The sequence below is a fragment of the Triturus cristatus genome, chromosome 3_1, assembly GCF_964204655.1.
Source record: "Triturus cristatus chromosome 3_1, aTriCri1.1, whole genome shotgun sequence".
In the NCBI taxonomy this organism is placed as follows: domain Eukaryota; kingdom Metazoa; phylum Chordata; class Amphibia; order Caudata; family Salamandridae; genus Triturus; species Triturus cristatus.
The window spans coordinates 916424669-916445239 of record NC_140583.1 but is presented as its reverse complement, the minus strand read 5'-3'; the positions used below and the strand labels follow the sequence as shown (position 1 = coordinate 916445239).

General features: G+C 42.6%; 1 protein-coding gene across 1 annotated transcript in view; it reads right to left on the bottom strand.

The window, feature by feature from the left end:
• Positions 1–8587: 8587 nt before the first annotated feature.
• CD302 (CD302 molecule) overlaps positions 8588–20571 on the bottom strand; it is a 237817-nt gene continuing 225833 nt past the window's right edge. Inside the window, exon 6 of the mRNA XM_085645466.1 lies at positions 8588–12958. Within this exon, the coding sequence (XP_085501592.1) occupies positions 12759–12958 (200 nt within the window). The 3' untranslated portion in view covers positions 8588–12758. The remainder of the gene's footprint in view (positions 12959–20571) is intronic.

The window sequence follows — 20571 nt, the reverse complement described above, 5'->3', positions numbered from 1 at the left end:
CCACATGGATGAATGGGCATGCAGAAGATTTTGTGTGGTCTGGAACTAGGGTGCTGACCACGAGCAATCAAGGCCAATGAAAATGATGGAATGTGCCCAAGAAAATTAGTATAACGTTGATGTATAATGGTACCAGTGTTCTCTTTTATTAACATCTTTATTTTCCAATTTCTTTCGATACCAATATAGACAATGCCTCTAAAATCAACTCAGCAGTCAAAACATTAATGTATCCCGTGGGGAGTACCAGAGGCGCAACTAGAGTAAAATTTCAGGAGGGGCTAATCAAAATTTCGGGGGGTGGTGCTGATTGTTCCAGCAATTGGCAGAGTAAAGATGCAGGGGCTCTAAGAAGGAGTGAAAGAAAAAACAAAGCCTCGTTAACAAGTACATGGTCTTTTAAAGACCTGTGAAGTACTGGGGTGCGGCTGTGTATGAACCTGGGAAGCTGTCTCCGCCAGGCTGACACACACAAAGGTGGGTGTGGGGGGGGGGGACGCTGAAGCCCTTTGAACCCAATGCTTGTTGCACGCTTGGGGAGTACAGTAAAAAGGCGAAATTCCAACATTTCTAAACCGTATGCAAACACCTTTTCCCCTCAGCTAAGTTCTCAATGTATAGCACACTACCTTTGTAAATCAAATAGACATGCTCTGACGAACTGGGGACCCTTCTCGCTCTTTCCATTTCGACCCACCTCATGACGGTGGCATTCCCACACAATGCAACCGAGAGGAACAGACCAGACTCTGCGCCTGCACCACCAGCGGTCGTCCGACTGATCTTGGCCGGCCTACGCTGCCTTTAACATTGATTTATAGGCACTAGTGATGGAGGAAGCAGGATGAATGGGGCCTGAGAGAAACCCGCTAGACGCCCCATCCCCCCAGAACCTGTGGTCGGCCCCTTGCCCAGTGGAGGCCCAGAGAACGAGTCAGGTGTGCAGGCAGCCCAGTAGTGAGACATCGCAGGAGCTGGGCAGGCCCGAGTGATGAAGAACAGGCCAGGCTGGCCTCAGCGCCGGAGGTTAGACATGTGCACTAAGGAGGGCTCCGAGAGGTAGAAAGCTCTGAGCAAATCGGGCCATTTGCTAGTATTTTGCTGTTTTTACATATAAATACAGACAAAGGAAACATTGTTTTCCGTCTGTATTTATATGTAAAAATACGTTTAAACGGAAAACCGGGAGCCCTAATTATAATTAAGCACATAAATCAATAAAAACTAAATGTATAAAATCTTATGAAAACACAATATAAAAAAGATTAATTATTGTTCCACCATTTCCCCTTTATCTATTTATTTATCTCTGTATAGGTTCCTGTTCTTATCATTGCTGAATATTCAGATATAGCGGCTTCATAAACGAGTGCTCCTCACTGGTGTATCGGTTATATTCAGATCAATTCATGGGTGTATGCAGATTGATGATTGAACTATAAGAATGTGGTTTGTAGTGTTACATCAAAAATTTGGGGACGTTTAAGAGGTATGAGTGCTTTGGGATAGAGAAATTCTTATCTCCATGGCTAGAATTAACGGATAAACAAACTGCATATGTTACATATCTTAGCAAAACATGACAATCTGATATTTTTATGAAAACAAAGATAAGCAATGGTTCTCGTTTTTTATACATTTATTTTTTTAATCACAGATTCTTATCAAATCAGTAGGAGAATATATTTTGTTATTGTCCTAAAGAAGGTGGTTTCAACCTATTCAACCCACCAAAATGCATCAACGCTTTGTGTTTGTTAAATTTGTGTTACATTGAATCACATTCTAATATGAATTTGTTTCTGTAATGTGATGTTCCGATGTACTTTCAAAAATTAATTTGATTTTATGACAAATTTGATTGTCTTATGTGTTGTCTCTCCCCCTTTTTATACTGTATTTTCATAAGATTTTATCCATTTAGTTTTTATTGATTTGTGTGCTTAAATGTAATAGATATATTGTAAATATGAATATTTGTATTAAATTTGGAGATATAAGTATTTCGGTATCCCAGTGAGTTATCAGCCTTTCTAATTCTGATTGTGTTCAGAATCAGATTACATGCAAAGTGATTGATGTGAGTGACAAAGTGAGCCAGAATGGAATTACATTTTTGACTGTTAAACCAAAATGTAGTCGCAAATCATTCCCATAGGTATCCTGACCCCATAGGACACATGGAGGAGTCTGTGAGAGACCCCTCATGGGCCAAAGATTGACCATTTTTTCTGGCCAAACCACGGATCTACAGCAGCAAACAGTTCGGCCTGAGTGTAACGGCAGTGGATCCACAGATCCGAAACCCAAGGGCATAAAAAATATACTCACTAGCACACCAATACAGTGTGATGTGGGCTTGGGTGCATGCACGGGAGGTTGGCTGCAGGGCCTGGCCACAGACCAAGCCCTGTGGCCAACCCCTGCTGCATACGGCCAAAGGCTGTGTGTGGATATGGGTTATTAACGTACGCTGATTATATATTTACGTTAAAAAAAACATTGTTCACTGAAAAAAACAAAGGTTACAGGGACGTTATAGTTAGGTTGACGTTTTACCCACACAAAACTTTAGAAATTCAGCAGTTATTGTTATACTTGTGCTGTTAAGTAACTTTAGCAAACACAAGATGATGGACAGAGCGCAGAAACTTTTTAGACACTCACCCCCAGTCACAGATCTGGGTTAAATCCATCATCATTCTTTAGCTCACTTCGCCACCTCAGTTCAGACCCAGCTATATGCAAATCAGTCTTGACTCTGTGCCTCATGGAAACAGTCCAGCCCGAACTGCCAAGCCAGGTCTTCCATGAACCGGAAACAAGCATCCTGGGACCGGTTTCTGGGTAACACCCTTCATCAGCCAGGCTAGCTTGAATCCAGTGGCAAAGTGAGCAAGGGACCCACGTCTGGGCATACCCTGCCAACTTGGGGCAAACAAAGCAAACACAAGGAGCTGATGGACGGAGCGCTGAAACTTTTCAGACACTCACCCCCAGTCACAGATCTGGGTTGAATCCATCATCATTCTTTAGCTCACTTCGCCACCTCAGTTCAGACCCAGCTATATTTATTTATTTATTTATTTAGCTTGTATAGCGCACAGATACCCCAACGGGGTGTCCCGGCGCTTGTGTGAGAACATGTACAATGCTAGCTGTGAAGTGAAGATTTAGCAGAATAGAAAAGTTTTCAGGGCTCTCCGAAAGGGAGGTTCGTCTCGAATGCTCCTAATGTACAAGGGTAGGTTGTTCCAGTGGGAGGCAGTGCAAACTTGGAACGTTTTCCCCCCAGATCGAGCCTTTTTAGCCCTCGGGGTAAAAAGAAGATGTTGAGAGCTCGATCGGAGTGAGCGAGCGTTACTGTAAGGGCGGAGACATGAGGACAGATGAGCAGAACCCTTCCCGTTGATAGCACGGTGGGCAAGGGTGAGGGCCTTAAATTCCGACCTTTTATGTACTGGGAGCCAATGCAGCCTGAGGCGGTAGGGGGTAATGTGTTCTCTAAGGGGGAGACCACAAACCAGACGGACTGCGGCATTTTGAACTGTTTGCAAACGCCTCTGGAGACCTTTGGGTAGTCCCAGATAGAGGCCATTGGCATAGTCGAGATGGGAGGTGATTAGCGCCTGCACAATTGTTTTTCTGGTTTGGTTAGGGATGAAGTTGATGAATTTTTTCATCATCCTCATTTTAGAAAAGCAGGCCGCAGATACAAATTGAATCTGCTTCTAGAAAGAGAGATCACTATCCCAAATGACTCCTAAGTTTTTGACGGAGTCCTTAGGCAAAGGAGGGGCACTCAAGTCTAGAGGCCACCACAGAGTAGAATCCAGTGGAGAGGGCTGGTGAAAAAATATTACTTCGGTTTTGCCAGCATTAAGCCGGAGGCAGTTGTTATCCATCCAGGTGGCAATGTTCCGAAGGCAATTTTTTAGTGGGTCAAAGGTAGACTCAGACGGGGAATCATACGGGAAAAGAAGCTGTATATCATCCGCATAAGATGTGGCCTGTATTCCAGATTGGGAGATGATCTCGGCCAGCGGGGAAAAATATACGTTAAACAAAAGAGGGCTTAATGAAGAGCCCTGAGGGACGCCCCACTTAAGGGGACGACTGCATGAAGTGAAGGGGGGAGTGAATACAGCCTGAGTCCGATTAGACAAAAAGGAGGCAAGCCATTCCAAGGCCTTGCCCTGAACACCTTTTGCCTGAAGTCGGTCGAGGAGGATAGGGTGAGAGACGGTGTCGAATGCTGCAGACAAGTCTAGCAGCACCAACACCGCTCTAGAGCCCTCGTCAACTTTCCACCTGATAGCGTCTGCCATCTCCAGGAGGGCAGATTCGGTGCTGTGACCCGACCTGAAACCATGCTGGGAGATGTGGAAGGCGCCGCTCCTCTCAAAGAAACCAGCCAATTGGCCATATACAAGTTTCTCCAACACTTTGGCCGGGGCAGGAAGCAAGGAGATGGGGCGATAATTCGCTGGTTCAGAGGGGTCTGCGGTTGCCTTTTTGATGATTGGAACCAGTCTAGCATGTTTCCAAGAGTCTGGAAAGATACCTGACAGAAGAGAATCATTCCAGATTTCGTTCAGTAAAGGATTGAGCAGAGGAGCAAGGGATTTATACTGCTTCGCTGGCCACGGGTCGAGGGGGGAGCCAGATTTGCACTTGAGTAATTCTGCCAGAGACTGCTCTAAAGAGATCGCCTCAAATTTGGAAAAAACCTTATCCGGATTGGAGCTGGTTAAATCTGCTGTCAGTTGAGGAGGGGTGATGTTACTGGGAAAGGAGTTCTGAATGAGAGCGATCTTGTCTTCAAAATAGCTCGAAAGATTGTCGCAGAGGGCCTGGGAGACCAGTGGTTGGCGCTTAAGGGCCATGGGGTCGGTAAAGGCTCTGACCGTGTCAAAAATGACTCTAGATGAACCCTTAGCCCGGGTGATTTTCTCCTCAAGGTGTGATCTTTTATGATCAATGATTTTCCTTCTGTACTCCTTAAGGGAGGTTTTATATTTGGATCTACTATCAGGTGAATAAGATCGCCTCCAATTTCTCTCCAGCCTCTTGCAGATTGATTTGTGTAGCCGCAATTCCTCAGAATACCAGGGTGCCGAGGGAGAGGTACGAAGGGATTTAATGGGTCTCATAGGTGCTAAAAGATCCAGAGCCGAAGTGACCCAATGATTGAAACTGGCCACGCGAGAGTCCAGATCGTAGGCCTCCCCTGGGGAGGTCATGGAGAGATGAGGGCCTAGACTCTCAAGAGAGATTCTCCTCTAATTCCGCCCCTTGGTGTAGGGCTGAGGTCTGGAGCGATCCACCATGCGGGAGGAAATGGAAAAAGGGATTAAAAAATGGTCCGACCAGATGACAGGGGTGGGCTTACCTAAAGTAGTGTCAGTAAGATTGGTACAGATCAAGTCCAGAGTGTGTCCGCCCTTATGTGTGGGGCCGAAGACAATTTGCTTTAGGCCACCATCAGATAAGGTTGACAAAAAGTTGGAGGCATTGGGTTCATTGATGTTGTCAGCGTGCAGATTAAAATCACCCAAAAGGGTGAAATTGGCATAGCGGAAAGATGCCTGTAAAGCGAAATCTAAGAGTGCCGGAAGATAGGAGATTTTAGATTTAGGGGGACGGTAAACCAATAAGCCTGAGTAGGTAAAGTTAGCGGCCAGTTTAATGCAGAAAGGTAAGGCCTCAATGCACTCTATTTGAGTGTATGGGAAGGAGGAGATCGACCAAATAGATCTGTATATAATGGCCACTCCTCCACCAGGGTGGGAATTCTGCCTGTTAGCACACAGAATTTGGTAGTCGGGAGGTATAGCAAGACAGAGAGCGGGATTGGTGTCATCTCCCAACCAAGTTTCCGTAAGGAAAAGGATGTCCCACCTATTATCCTCGAGTGATTGGGCTATGTCTAACGAATGTTTTGCTAGCGAGCGACAGTTAATAAGTCCTGCTTTGATAGAAGTATTCCTGCCGGACACAGGTTGACGGTGTACGGGCTGACGAAAATGGCAAGCGGGGTGAGAAGTATCATCAGTATGCCGTACACAGCAGGGTTTGAAAACAAGGGATGGCGAATCATCCGACAGTGCTTGGAGTGCCTGTGACCAAGAGCAGGAATTTGAATTAAGGCGTAATAGGGTTTCCCTGTTGTAGGAGATGGAGCTGAGGAGCTCCGGCAGCGAAGGGATAGAACATGGCGCAGCCGCGTCCGGGACGCGGACGGGCGCAGACGGGCAGGACTCTGGCACGACTCCGGCGCGAGTCAGGCGCGCCCGCTGAGCGCGTTCGCTGCGCGAAGTCATGCCCTTCCCCTTTTATGCGCGACTAGAGCGCTCCAGGTCCGATCCACCCCCAAGATGGCCGCCACGCTTCTGAGCCCCGGGACCAACTCCACAGCGTCACTAGTCAGCTATATGAATGTATGACATTGTTCTGCATTCTGTCCATCAATTGTTGTTTTTGCATTTGTCACCCCGAGTGGGACGGGTATGCCCAGACGTGGGTCCTGTGCTCTCCATGCTACTGGAGTCAAGCTATCCTGGCTGAAGAGGGGTGAAATCCTGAAACCGGTCCTAGGATGCTTGTTTCCAGTCCAGGGAGGACCTGGCCTGGCAGTTCGGGCTGGACTGTTCCCATTGGGCACAGGGTCAAGACTGATTTGCATATGGCGGGGTTCAAACTGGAATGGCAACGTGAGCAAAAAAACGATGGATTTAGGCCCAGATCTCTGTACTGGGGTGAATGTATGACATTGTTCTGCATTCTGTCAATCAATTGTTGTTTTTGCATTTGTCACCCCAAGTGAGACGTGTATGCCCAGACGTGGGTCCTGTGCTCTCCATGCCACTGGAGTCAAGCTATCCTGGCTGAAGAGGGTTGAAACCCCGAAACCCGTCCTAGGATGCTTGTTTCCAGTCCAGGGAGGACCTGGCCTGGCAGTTCGGGCTGGACTGTTCCCATTGGGCACAGGGTGAAGATTGATTTGCATATGGCTGGGTTCAAACTGGAATGGCAACGTGAGCAAAAAAACAATGGATTTAGGCCCAGATCTCTGTACTGGGGTGAATGTATGACATTGTTCTGCATTCTGTCCATCTATTGTTGTTTTTGCGTTAAGTAACTTTCGGCCACAAGTTATAGTTTCTTAATGTAAGTATAACTATAACTGCTGAATTTCTATGGCATTGTGTGGGTAAAACGTCAACCTAACTCTAATGTACCTGAAACTTTTGTTTTTTTCAGTGAATATATATATTTTTTCTCTCTCTCATTTATTTGCATTTTTTAATGTGGAAAGGGCCATGACTATTAAGGCGAAACCTTGAGTTGCTCATGCTGCTCAATTCAAATCTAGTTTGAACGATGCTTTTTTATGTGTAGTCATGAAGAAAGCTATTTAAGTAGAATATAGGACTAAATGCATGCACTGATATAGAATCAGATCAATCACACTGTATTGGCCTTGTGATTATTGGAAGAGATATTTTCCTTTGTCAAATATTTGTAACTTGTATTCTGTGAGACCAAAAAGATAAGAGGAAACAATGAGCCACAAAGAAATTATAATACTGCGATTGTTTGCTGTCAGATTTGAAGATTTCCATGTTTACAAGAAATAACTATTGGACTACTTAGAAAATGTCTGGATGTATTATTTGAAATCGGTGTATACAGAAGAATCCAACAGAATTAACATCAGTGAAATAAATGGCCAGATCACTGTGTATGATTCAACCATACTTTTCAACCAAAGGCATGGTTTGATTTGCCTAAAACGTTATTTGCAATGAGCGCATCTGTACCAAATTTGGCACTCACTTAGCCTGCATCAAAGATCCACCATGCAAGATTTCATGCAGTTTCATCTAGGGAATGCTGCTCACAGCTACCGCAAAAACACTGAAAAGATTTACACCAAACTTTGCATGCTTGTAGAACTATACTCAGTAAGAGTGCTTTTTGTGGTTTGTTGTAAATCCTTTTCAGTAGATTTTGACATATTAACATTTAAAAAAGGTGCTAGCTTGGCAGGAAGGTGTTAACAGTTTTTGTATATCTTGGCGCTTTAAAATGTTTATTTCCAAAAATGTGGTCAATCACATTTGAGTTATTCAAGGCATAAGACTCGCTGCTGAAATAATAAAAACTATTTTTCCACTTATCTTGAGAATTCCTAATTTGCACAAAATCATGATTTTAGCTTTGCGGATAGATCAATTAGCCCAATTTTGGGAGGCACTTTGAGAGGCGCCTGTTCCCAATGGAGTGTTGGGTGGCGTTCAGAGGCATGGAAAGTGGAAGCGCAAAAATAGAAAAACAAACCAAATTTGTATAGGCAAAATCATGATTAAAAAAACAACTACAAGGCCACCATTTTGTATTCAGACACAGGAACCACAAAATCATGATTTTCAATGAGATCACATGCTTTTAATAAATCAAGGTAAACTGTTCCAGGCTATGGCTTGGAGAAGGCCCTGGTAGCATGCACAGGTTGTGGTTGGAGGGCCTGGCCTATGGTCAACCCATGCTGCACCAACATCAATGCACAGTATGGACACATGGCAAAGAAATGAATACAGTATTTTATTTTTAAAAGACATTTACAGAAAAAAACGTGTCATGCTATTTAAACTACTTTGGTCATGGGATGAAATAAATGGCAAAGATCAGGGCTTGTTCGGGTTTGAGTTCACTGGGATATAATGAACCTTTACCTGTTTAACACTGTTAAACTGTAACCTAAGTGGTGCAGCGCTTTTGTCCCTATTCCAACATACATTTTGCATAAGGGATAGGATACGATCAAATTGGCCATGTAATATTTGTATCCCATTCTTAGGAGCATCACTTTGTCCTTTCTAAAATATGCATCTATGTAGTATTTGCATAGGGTAAACCTAGCCAAAAGCCTGCAGTATGCTATACCTACCTTATTATTTCAACTTAAAGTGATTACAATGTTTTGATGCCCTGCATCCTAGCCTGGAACAGTGGAGGAGTCTGTTTCTGGACATATTTGGGGCCAGTCCCCAGAAGACTTTTTCATAGTGCACAACATAGTCAATTCTGGGGACCAATGGAGTGACCGGTGGAAGGATATATGGTCCTGTTCCCTGACGTTGAGTCCAAGTTTTGCTGCTTTGATTAGCATCTTCTGTAGTTTGAGCATCTGTTTATTACTGTGTCACTCCGATGGTTTCACTTGAGAAGCAGAAGAGTCTTCCTGAGCAGGTTTATCTGATACTTTATGCCATTCAATAGCAACATTCATGTGTTCATTAAAGGAGATAAGATTCACAATGGATGCCAAGGTTATTTACTGTTTAACAATGGGAGAGGAGTCATTTTGTCTTAGGTCCTATTTGCTTTCATTCTATCACTTTTCAGTAGCACTCATTATATTGTCAAGCTATACCGATGCCATGCCCTCCCTCATAACATCGGAGCCATTACTGTAGATGTTTTTGTTTCACAAATTAATAGAAACATACACCACTGTCACAATTTAGAAACTGTAGCAAGAGGATGGATGTTCCATCATTCAGGTAAGTCTCCTTTTAGAGGTTCTAATGTTTAATGATGCTTTTAACCTACCTCTATGTACAAAAAAAATAATCAGTGGCTGGAAGCATTGCACAAACATATCTTACAGGATAAATATATACATCTTATGTTACATTAACTAGTCATGTTAAAACATTTCACGTTTCCCCCCCCCCCCCCATGTACGTATAGATCATTGTATTCTTATATAGAACATAGTTGCATCCTTTTCCATTTACAATTTTATCAACAGGTTTCAAGCTGTGGTAGGAAAATAAAACTTGCTTTCTTCAGAATAACTTTCATAGGAACACATGCCCTATTAGCATTAAAGGTGTACATACATATTCATCTTGCATTTGTTTCATGCTATATTTGACTGGCATGTGCTTGCTTACTTTTTCTGCAGTTTAGGAAAGGGTCGTAGCTAATTGCTGTGTATACAGCTTCTTCTGGGGTTTCTGCAAAGTCTGGACCTACTTTGTGTCACTCATGTATGCTCTTTGATGAAACTGAGGAACACTTTCTATTTTTCTGCCGAAGATATACCAGACAGTGCTCGGAGGGCTGCACCTTTATGTTGTCTTTTATGATTGACAAATGGAACAAACGCTCTTAAAAATTGTAAAAGTGATTCCACAAGCGTGCTAGTGATCGCTCTATGTAAATGTCTTTTATCAGCCTGCTCTATAAGATCTAAATTGTCCATTTGATTATCAAAGATCAGCACCTGTTCTGGGATCGTTTATACTCTTAATGTAATTTCTAGTGATTTTATTGATGTTTTAAGTGTCCAGCATTCAATTATTGAAATTTACATCTTTTTTTTATATATATTACCTATTGATTTCTGATATGATGACATTTATATGGTTATTGCCAAGTGTTGATGTAATTTTATATTTGATCTGTCAAGAAACTTGAACTTAAATATAATTAGTCATCATATTTTCCTGAAACAGATCTGTTGCTTCATGCTTATAATGGCATTAAAGCATAATTTTGTTCAGGTGCCTTGCAAGCTGAATGTATCAACGGAAGTATCTACACACCAACTACCTTGTAATGCCAGGTCATGGGAAAGTGTTTTCATTTTGTAGGATTCCTTCATCCATGTTGCATTGTTGTATAACACTACATCGGGACACATTTCCTTAAAACATTAAAAAACAAATTTTATAGAAAAAGGGAATTTGTAAATTAAAGTAAATTACTTAGTAATAGCCAGTCCAGCCTTAGACCCCACTTTAGTACTGAGACAGCGCTAATGGACGTAACAGAAAACATCAAAAGCATTTTAGATGCCGGGGGAAAGCCAGTACTGGTCATGTTAGATCTATCAGCAGCCTTTGACACGGTCCCCCACTCCAGACTTCCAATCTACCAGCATAGTGGGTCAAGCCTTGGACTGGCCCGCCTCCTTTTTGGCAGTCAGAAATCAACACTTTTGGACTCCTCCTTTCTCCTCAAAACCTCGAACGCTGACAAAGTGAGTCCCCAAGGGCTCTGCTTTGAGCCCAACACTTTTGAATGCATATCTCACTCCTCTTGCCCAGGCAGCAGAAGCCTTTGGGGCAAAGGTTATATCTTACGCGGACGATACTGAGCTGCTGTTGCAAGGAAGTAGAGATTTCAGGGCTGCCTGACTGCGGTTTTCCATTGGATGGCCGTACACCAACTCAAGTGCTCTCCCTCTAGGTCCACAGGGAGGCATAGTCAAGAACTTAGAGGTCAAATTTCGATGACAGTCTGTCCTTTATGCCACAAAATAAGTCTGTGGTAGGCAATTGCTTTGGAATTCGGTGCTCCCGGAAAGGATTTCTGAATTACCTGTCCACAGCAAAAAAAAAAAGGTTATCCAGGCCCTGATAACCTCAAAGTTGATTGACGGTAATGCCCTTTATTTTGTAGAGCATGAACACCCGTTGGATAGGCTATAGGTGGTCCAGAATGTGGCAAGACATTTTCTTCCCAATTTGTCGGTTAGAGCACGTATTACCCCAAACATATGCTTGCTTTACTGGCTCCCTATCAGGGAAAGAATCTTGTTCAAGGTACTAGTGTTAGATTACGGGGCACTTTACCAGACCAGTGGGGTTTAACTCAGAACAAGGTCCAGCTCCTACACCCCATAAAGAAACCAGAGGTCTGCTAATAAATTCCTTACTGTGACTCCCAGAATTTGTTGTGATAGAGGGGGAGGAAGGTCATTTATCCATCTAGGACCAGAAGCATGGAATAAGTTCCCTCTCTAGCTCCATGCATTGAACAATGTTGCAATGTTAAAAAAAAGCCGAAAACCTATTTTTTCATGCAGGAATAGAAGGCAGGATATTTAATTACATTTGAGCTGTGCTTGGTGCTGGGACACTCCTCAGACTAGGTGTGCGTGATACAAGTCACTTTCACCACCATCATCATCATAAGATATCATGTAAGTTTTGGTGTTTCTAGCTTTTACTTCCCCACTTCACATCCAAAATAAATTTGTGAATGAAATCTTTCTCTATTAATCCAATATGGCTTACTTTGGCAGTTTATTGTAAGGGTGGTGATGTAGATATACCTTTCATTTAAAGGATTGATTAATTCATGTACCCACAAGATTTCTTCTCGTATCCTCACTTTATTGTGTCAGCATGGTCATGTATCTCATATATACAGATTATCAAGTGATCTCTACAATATCTCTCTAGTTTGATTCGCTGTCAATGAAATAATAAAAAATAAATTATGCCATTGAGCCTCACTTACATTCAAAGTCTCTGATGAACAGATTCTCCACATCTTCTATCCAATTTGTAACAACGGTTAGTAGTGAAGAATATGCAAACTATAAAATTCTCTGCCTAAATAGACCTTAGTAAAAAGTCCATTCTCATATTTAAAAGGTCTACTTAATCTAGAAAATTAATTGTGGAATTATACAATTGACATTTATTGTCAACCAATTATTTTGGACTATCATGCAAAGACAAGTTTCATGCTCCTTTTAACACGAATAGAAGAATTTAATATAGCCAGTTTCCTTTATTTGCTGAAAAAGGTTTGATTTCTTAATTAGTTGTTCGAGCAAGCTAAAGAGAGGCTTACTTTTCTTCATGTAGCGTTCTAGAGCATGGATGTATTTTTAATATATACATTTTGTATAAAAGTGTACAGTGTACAAATTAGTGGTAAATATGAAATTGTCAGGCACGAAATTCCCTTTCTTCTGCATCCACAAGAACTGATTCATCATTGAATGGAACTATATTTGCAGGTTGATATGATGTTGATGAAAGTCTGGATATTAATGCTCTTCTTTTGCAATGGGCCAAAATAATTATTATTGCAATTGATATAAGCATGGAGAAAACAATGACCAGTGACAGTGTCAAAATGTTTTGATCTGAAAAAGAAGAGACAAGAGTTATCATTTAAACGGTCATTACAGTGGCTAGTCTTTATATTAATCATTCAAATAGTACACCTATTAACAAATTGACAATTTAGGTAATATACTGACAGAATAGAGAAGTTATGTAGTTGCTAACAAAGATACATGAGTTAGTGGTTTGCAATACAATGCAAGTGCAGTGAATATTATTGTGAGAATTTGCATTTATGGTAGAGTGCTAACCCTAACTAAAGACCCGATTTAGATCATGGAGGATGGGTTACTCCATCACAGTGGTGACGGATATCCTATTCGCTGAAATATAAATCCCATAGGATGTAATGGGATTTATATTTTGGCGGATGGGATATCCGTCACTGTTGTGATGGAGTAACCTATCTGCGAAAATCTAAACCATGCCCTAAATTGGTAGAGTGCTAACCCTAACTAAAGACCCGATTTAGATCATGGAGGATGGGTTACTCCGTCACAGTAGTGACGGATATCCTATTCGCTGAAATATAAATCCCATAGGATGCAATGGGATTTATATTTTGGCTGATGGGATATCCGTCACTGTTGTGATGGAGTAACCTTTCTGCAAAAATCTAAACCATGCCCTAAATTGGTTTTACTCATATCATAGCAAAATAGAAATCTCAAAGACTGTCATAGATTGTCATTAGTGATGAAAGTCCAACTTGCAAACTAAGGGGCATATTATCAAGGACGGAGTTAAAAATTATCGCCGGTTTAGCGGCAGAAAACTGCCGCTAAAGCGGCGATAATGGGCTTGATAATATGCCCTGGAGAATTCCAATAGAAGCTCATGTTTAGGTGTGAACATGGGCTTCTATTGGAATTCTCCAGGGCATATTACCAAGCCCATTATTGCCTCTTTAGCAGCAGTTTTCTGCCGCTAAACCGGCGATAATTTTAACGCCGTCCTTGATAATATGCCCCACAGATGGTAAATGAAGATTACTTCTCTACAAATCTACCCCACGTGGAATATTTGACCACAACTTAGCAATTTTAAGAATTGCAACCTTTTTCTGTAGGGGCCAGTAGCATGCTTTGGTGTTTGATCAAGGACAATACAAACCGCAGCTCACAGTCCAAACAGCAACCCCCCAGAACTCTTAGATCTATCCCTCTATATCTCAATCTATGAATCTATCTATCTTACAGGGTCGGCTTTAGCAACTCTTTAGTTATGGTAAAGTCAGAGTTTAGTCTGAAATGGAATTTTTGTATTTTCTTAACAACTTTGGTGAAATTCTATGAATCTGCACCAATTTTTTTTTTTTTTTTTATTTAAAGTTTTTTATTAAAACAACAATGATCTGCATGTGTAATTTTGCCATCTTAATGTTACTTCTTTACAGTCACTTGATATACTTTTCTACATTGGTACACATATGACTTCAACATCACAGGTCCTCGTCCAAGTCGTTATCTTCTTCTGGGGGCGCGCAGATGTTTCCCCTATATATGTTCCACTTTCCCCACACCCTTCTCCATTTTTGGGGGCATTTCCTATTTATAAATGTGGCCTTTTCTGCTACCATAACCATATCCATATCTTTACACCAATTCAGTAACGTCGGTACAATCCCCACTCCCCACTTTTGTGCTATGTTCTGTTTAGCTATTATCATGCCTGTCGTTGCCCACTGCGTTCTTTGGACCCCAGACGTTAAGGAGGCAGCATTTAGGCTAAGGCGGGACATGTTTCTCTGTGACTTCTGCGATAGTTCTTACCACTGCCTCCCAGTATGGTGTAAGTTTTGGGCAGTCCCATAAGGTGTGATCATATGTACCTATGTCCCCACAGAGGCACAAGCAACATGGGTCAGGGGCCCTTCCATTTTGTGTAATACCGTCCGTGTGTAGTAGGTCCTATGTAGTATTTTAATTTGCACCAATCGCAGTCTAGAGGAGATTGCTACCTCCTTAGGCGAAGCCAACGCCTCTCGCCAGTCAGGGTCATCCAGGTCTTCCACCACCGACTGCCAAAGTTCCCTGAGCCGGTCAAGTGGATCTGCCCGGTTGTTAATGATTTTTTTATATGTTAGTGAGGTCGCTTGTTTGTGCAGGTAGTCGGTTAGTAGTCGGTCCTCTAAGGGGGATGATTCCAGGAGCGTCTCAGCTGTAGGGAGGGCTGCTTCTATCGCATGTTTAATTTGCATATATCTGAACAGTTAGCTCAGAGCCATTTTGTAATGCTCTTGTAGATGGGTGAAACTGACGATTTTCCCATTATGCCAGAGGTCCCCAAGCCAGGAGATGCCGATCAGATCCCATTTTTGAAATCCTTTGCTGTTGCCCAGTGTTCCAAGTTTACTTGTGTCCCACAAGGATGTGTGTTGTGTAAGTCTACCTGACCAGGTGTCTATTTACCGTGTGCCAAATGCAGATAGTGTGCGACGCTGGGCCTATAAGGTCACGGGCTTTTTGATTGTTGTAGAGTGCTCTATTAACACCACCTTTCCCTAGAGTCATTCTGTCGAGGTGGTAGGCCGGGTCTGTGTCTGGCACGTGAAGCCATTGATTGATGACTGAGTTGTGAAGCCCAGTAGTACGCTTTGATATCTGGCAGGGCTATCCCGCCGTCATACCAACTCTACACCAGTTTATTCGCTGCCACTCTTGCCGGTTTGCTATCCCATAGGAGAGCCGCAACCTCCGAATTCAGTGCTCTAAAATATGAATCAGGGACTGAATATGGAGTATTGTGTAGGGCATATAGAAATCTGGGCAGGACCATCATTTTAAAGAGAGCCGCTCCACCTAATAGGGTGAGTGGTAGTGCTTTCCAGTGCTTAATATCGCGCTTCAGTCTTTGCAGAGGGGCCTGTCAGTTGAGTGTAAAAATTTGTCACGGTCTGATGTTACATGTATGCCAAGGTACTTAAAACTGTCCATGACTATTTGGACCTTGCAGCCTTTTGGAAGGCGCGGTGGAGGTCCATGTAATATGTACAGCACAGACTTATCCCAATTAATGGCATATCCGGGGACGGAACCAAACACAGCGCAGATATTGAGTAACGCATGGAGGGATCGCGTGGGTGAGGTGATATGCAGTAGTACATCATCCACATAGAGGGAGATATGATCTTCCCATTCTTCCCTCCATTTTAGACCTTGAACCTTAGGATCCCACCTTATCCACGCCGCCAGTGGTTCGAGGACTAATACAAACAATAAGGGTGACAATGGGCAGCCCTGTCTCGTCCCCTTGCCCAGGGTGAATTCCCACGATATGTGACCATTAGCGACCACATGTGCTACCGGGTCGGCGTAGAGTAAATGTATCCAGGAGCAGAACTTCGGTCCGAACCCTAAATGTTGAAGGACCGCAAATAAAAAGGCCCATTCCACCGAGTCAAAGGCCATCTTTGCGTCCAGGGAGAGGACAGCGGCGTCTTCCTGTATAGTGTGTTGTCGACCCAGTACACCATGGAGGCGTCTAAGATTCAGGGCTGTGTTTCTGCCAGGCATAAAGCCCGACTGATCCGGGTGGACCAATGTGGGGAAATAGGAGGTGAGTCTAAGCGCCAGCGTTTTGGCTAAGATTTTCCCTTCCGCATTAATTAAGGAGATCGGACGATATGATGTGCATTCCTCTATCGGTTTGCCGGGCTTATGGATGGCCACAATAGTTGCCAGTCGTTGATCTCTAGAGAGTGTCCCTATGTCTCGACTCATTTCGAACATTTGCAACAAGTATGGGGCTATCTTGTCCGCTGTGTGTTTATATAATTCTATCGGGATGCCATTTGGACCAGTGGCTTTGCCCGATTGTATTTTTGAAATGGCTGTCTTGAGTTTGTCTACCGTTATGTTTGCTTCTAGACTTTCGGTTTCTTGAGGCGTAAGCTGTGTCATACTGATATCTTTAAGGAATGCGAGTGATTCCTGTACGGTGGTAGTGTTTGTGGATGTATATACTCGCTCGTAGTGTTGTGCTAGTGCGGTCACTATGCGCCGTGGGTCCGACGTGTTTTTTCCTTCGTCGGTCCTAATCTGTACTATCCATCTGTGTGCCCGTTCTCTCTTGTCTAGCAATGCAAGAAGTTTGCCTGCTTTGTCTCCGGACTCATAGATCCGGTATTGGAGTGCTTGCAGACGGGACTGAGCATCAGCCCCAAGGTATTCCTTGTATTCTTGTCTTTTCATGCGTAATGCATGTGTTGCCTCTTCAGTGGGTCCGGCTGTGCACCAATTATTTTTCTTTAAAAAAAAAATGCATCCAGTTTGAGATCGGCATGACAAGTTTCATGCGGATCTCTCAAAGGGAAAACAGGGTATTAAAAAAGTGACTTTACCCCGCATTTTAACCTCTATGGGAATCTTTGTTCTCCAATGCAGAAAAACAACTGAACAGGATTATACCAATGGTGGAATGAAAGTAGAACTTTACAACAGGAAGTGCCTTTGCTTGCTTTGGTGTAAATGTATTGAGTAGTTTTCAAGAAATTACCATTTAAATGTTTACAAGTGACCCTGGTTCATGGATCACCCATTGCCTAATAAAAATAAATAAATAAATAAACTCTAGTGAATGAGGGAGATTTCTTTCCCCCGTTGTAAGAAATTGGATAATTATTTGGGGAAGGAGGGTTGACTACACACCTCAAGGAATAATCACAACCCTTGTCAGGATGAACCCTCAAAGTCACTAAATTAACCTGAAATCAACCCCTGGCAGCTATGGCACAGAGAAGACATGCTTAAATTTGAGCAACCGTAAAGTATTTATGCAGTACCAAAACAGTAATGAAGTTGAAATGCAAAACAATAAAAGTCTAAAAATGAATAAGAAAAATAGAGTATAATTTAATAAATAAAATTATACCAAAATGCCAAAAATCCAATAAGGGGAACTGGAGATATGATTATTTTAAAAGTTTTAAATAAAAGCAGTACAAAGAAGCCCAAAGTGCCAATGACAGTCAAAGGTAGAGGTAGACCGGGCCCTGGGTGTAATTTCACGCAAACCACAATTAGGAGCAGGTCAGAAACACCATCCAGGTTCATCCTGGTCAAAGATTTTAATTTCTGACTTTAGTCCTTTAAGTCCCAGTCCACCCCAGAAGTATACTTTTAGACATCAGAGGAGGCACTCAAAGGGCGTCAGCTAGAAGCCAAACAGTAGGGTTCAATCCAGCTCCAAGTGCAATTGGACAGTTGCAGGAAAAGGTCTTGTTGTTTGTTGTGACCCTTTAGCTTTAACAGGATATCAGCTTCATGCTTTCTTGGGGAGTCCATTTCTTTGTCATGGTTACAAGAGTAAGCAGGTTGAGTCCTTTCAGGGCTTTTTAAGGTCGTAGATAGCAATTTCAGTCCTCTTCTGATCTTGTAGGGTTCTGAAATAGGCAATGTGGATATACCACGTTTATGCCCATCATGCGCTAGTGAGTGGGAATCCCTCTTGTGCACCTCCTAAACAATGGGGTAAAGTTCCCGGGTCCAATTTTCCCACTTTGGGCATTTTCAAAATGGGGGACACTTCAGCCACACTAAACCTGCACTGTGTAGAGGTGGTTGTGTGTGGGTTACATACTATGGTAATCTTAGAGTCCCCCCCAACATCTAACACTAAAATGTAGTTCGGGCAGTGACCCAGAGACAGAAGTCTGGCAGAAGAAAGTGAGGTTTTCCAGGAAACAGACAGTGGGTGCACAACAATTGTTTTGGCACCCCATTCTCACACCTTGAAGTATTGTATTAAAAAGCCCAGCAGACCTGTCAAGCAGAGGTTGACACTACAATGTCAAAAAGAGGCTCACTGTGATTGGAGCCAGCCAGGCTGGAGGTACAAGGAAGGACCCTGCCCAGTTATCTGCTAACATTTGCCTGTGACGAGGAAGGCATCTTTGAAGATCACTTGTTATAAGTAAAGCACCAGCAGACCCGTCAAGCAAGATTTGACTTTCAAGCAGGATTTGACACAACAATCTTAAAAAGGATGCTCAGAGCCCCACCCCGTATATTCTGTCAGGTTCAGAGGGGTCTTTTCTGCCCATTCTGGTCAGCCTATTGTTTCTTCCTGGGATGCATTTTACACTCATTCACACCATTTCAAATGCTATTTACTGGCTAAGAGATGTGGAAGAGAAAATGCAAATGGGCCTCCAGGGACTTTCAGCAGGAAAAAGGTAACTTTCTAAAAGTACATTTTCCTTAATATTTAGCAAAACTCAGACTTCATCAATGAATTGGATTTTTAACGCCTATTAAAATAGTTGTTTTTCCTAGCCAAAATTATTAAATGTAATAATGTAACCCAAAAAAGCCATCCTTGCTTTTGGGACATTTTCACTACAGGGACATGTTTAACATGAAATTCCTAGCTGCCCTTATCGGCAATAAGGCGTACATAGGGGTGACTTATAATTATTTAAGGAAGGTTCTGAGCTGTCAAAATGGTTTATTTGGACAGGTCAAATGTGCAGTTTAAAACTGCAACAGTGAGACTACAAATGGTAGACGTGCAGTCATGTATGTACTGTCACCGATGGCACAATTGGTGCTGAATCCACTAGTGACATTTAATGTACCCATACAGGCCCTAGGTGCACTTTGCACTATATACTAGGGAATTACATGTACCTTCAATATGGCAGAGGTATGCCAATTTAACCATGTTGAAATGGGGAGTACAGACACTTTATCTCTGGTTAGCAGAGATAATTGTCCAAATATACAAGAGGAGGAGAGCCGCTTCAATAGGAAATTACTTGTGTTGGGCCCTTCAGGCCCTAGACGTTTTATACTTGATGAGCTTAACTCGGGGTATGTGGAAGACCAAGTAAAATTATCCCCAATGCTCTAGTGGATAATGATCTGGAGCAGGGAAAATACAACTCTCAATAGGGCAGTAATGTTAGCTAGCTTGGGGTGTCGATATGGCCATAAAATCCAATGGCTGGCTTATATTAAAAGTCTTGCCACATCATCGGGATGTCTGGAATAACCACTTCCCCCATTTGATTATTAAGAATGACAGCCGCAAGATCAAAGAGTTTTTCCTTAGCAGATGAGAAGAGAGAGAATGCTGCCCTGGAGAAACCAACCAGGAGAGCATGTATGCCCATTCTGAACCAACGTTGGTCCTGAGCCTTATCTATCCCAAGTTAGAAGTCCATTATAGAGGTCACTGCTCACCAAGTTCCGACTGGGCACCATCCGACATACGCTTTGTTTTTGTCCAGGACAGTATGAGCCTAGCACAATATTGTTATGCTCCTGTGATGGGACCTTGCCACAGACTCTTGAACATTTAATCTTATTCTATAAGGCATATGATTTCCCTAGGCGGAGGTATCTGCTGCCAATATTGAAATCTAGGGGCTTCTACCAGTACAGATCAGCCTTTATTTACTTGCAGCTACTTGCTGAACTGGCTGTTGTAACTGCTTTTGGGTCCTTTCGGAAAAATGCCCTACACTTGAATGCCACCCTGAACTTGTAAACTGTGTTTTTAATTGAATTTTATTATATTGATGTGAGCTGTACTGATTGGGGTGCTTTTGATATTCTTTTTATCTTTAAAAGCTTTAAAAAAAATTATATTGTGATTTATTATGTCCACTTATTTCATCATGTACTTTGTA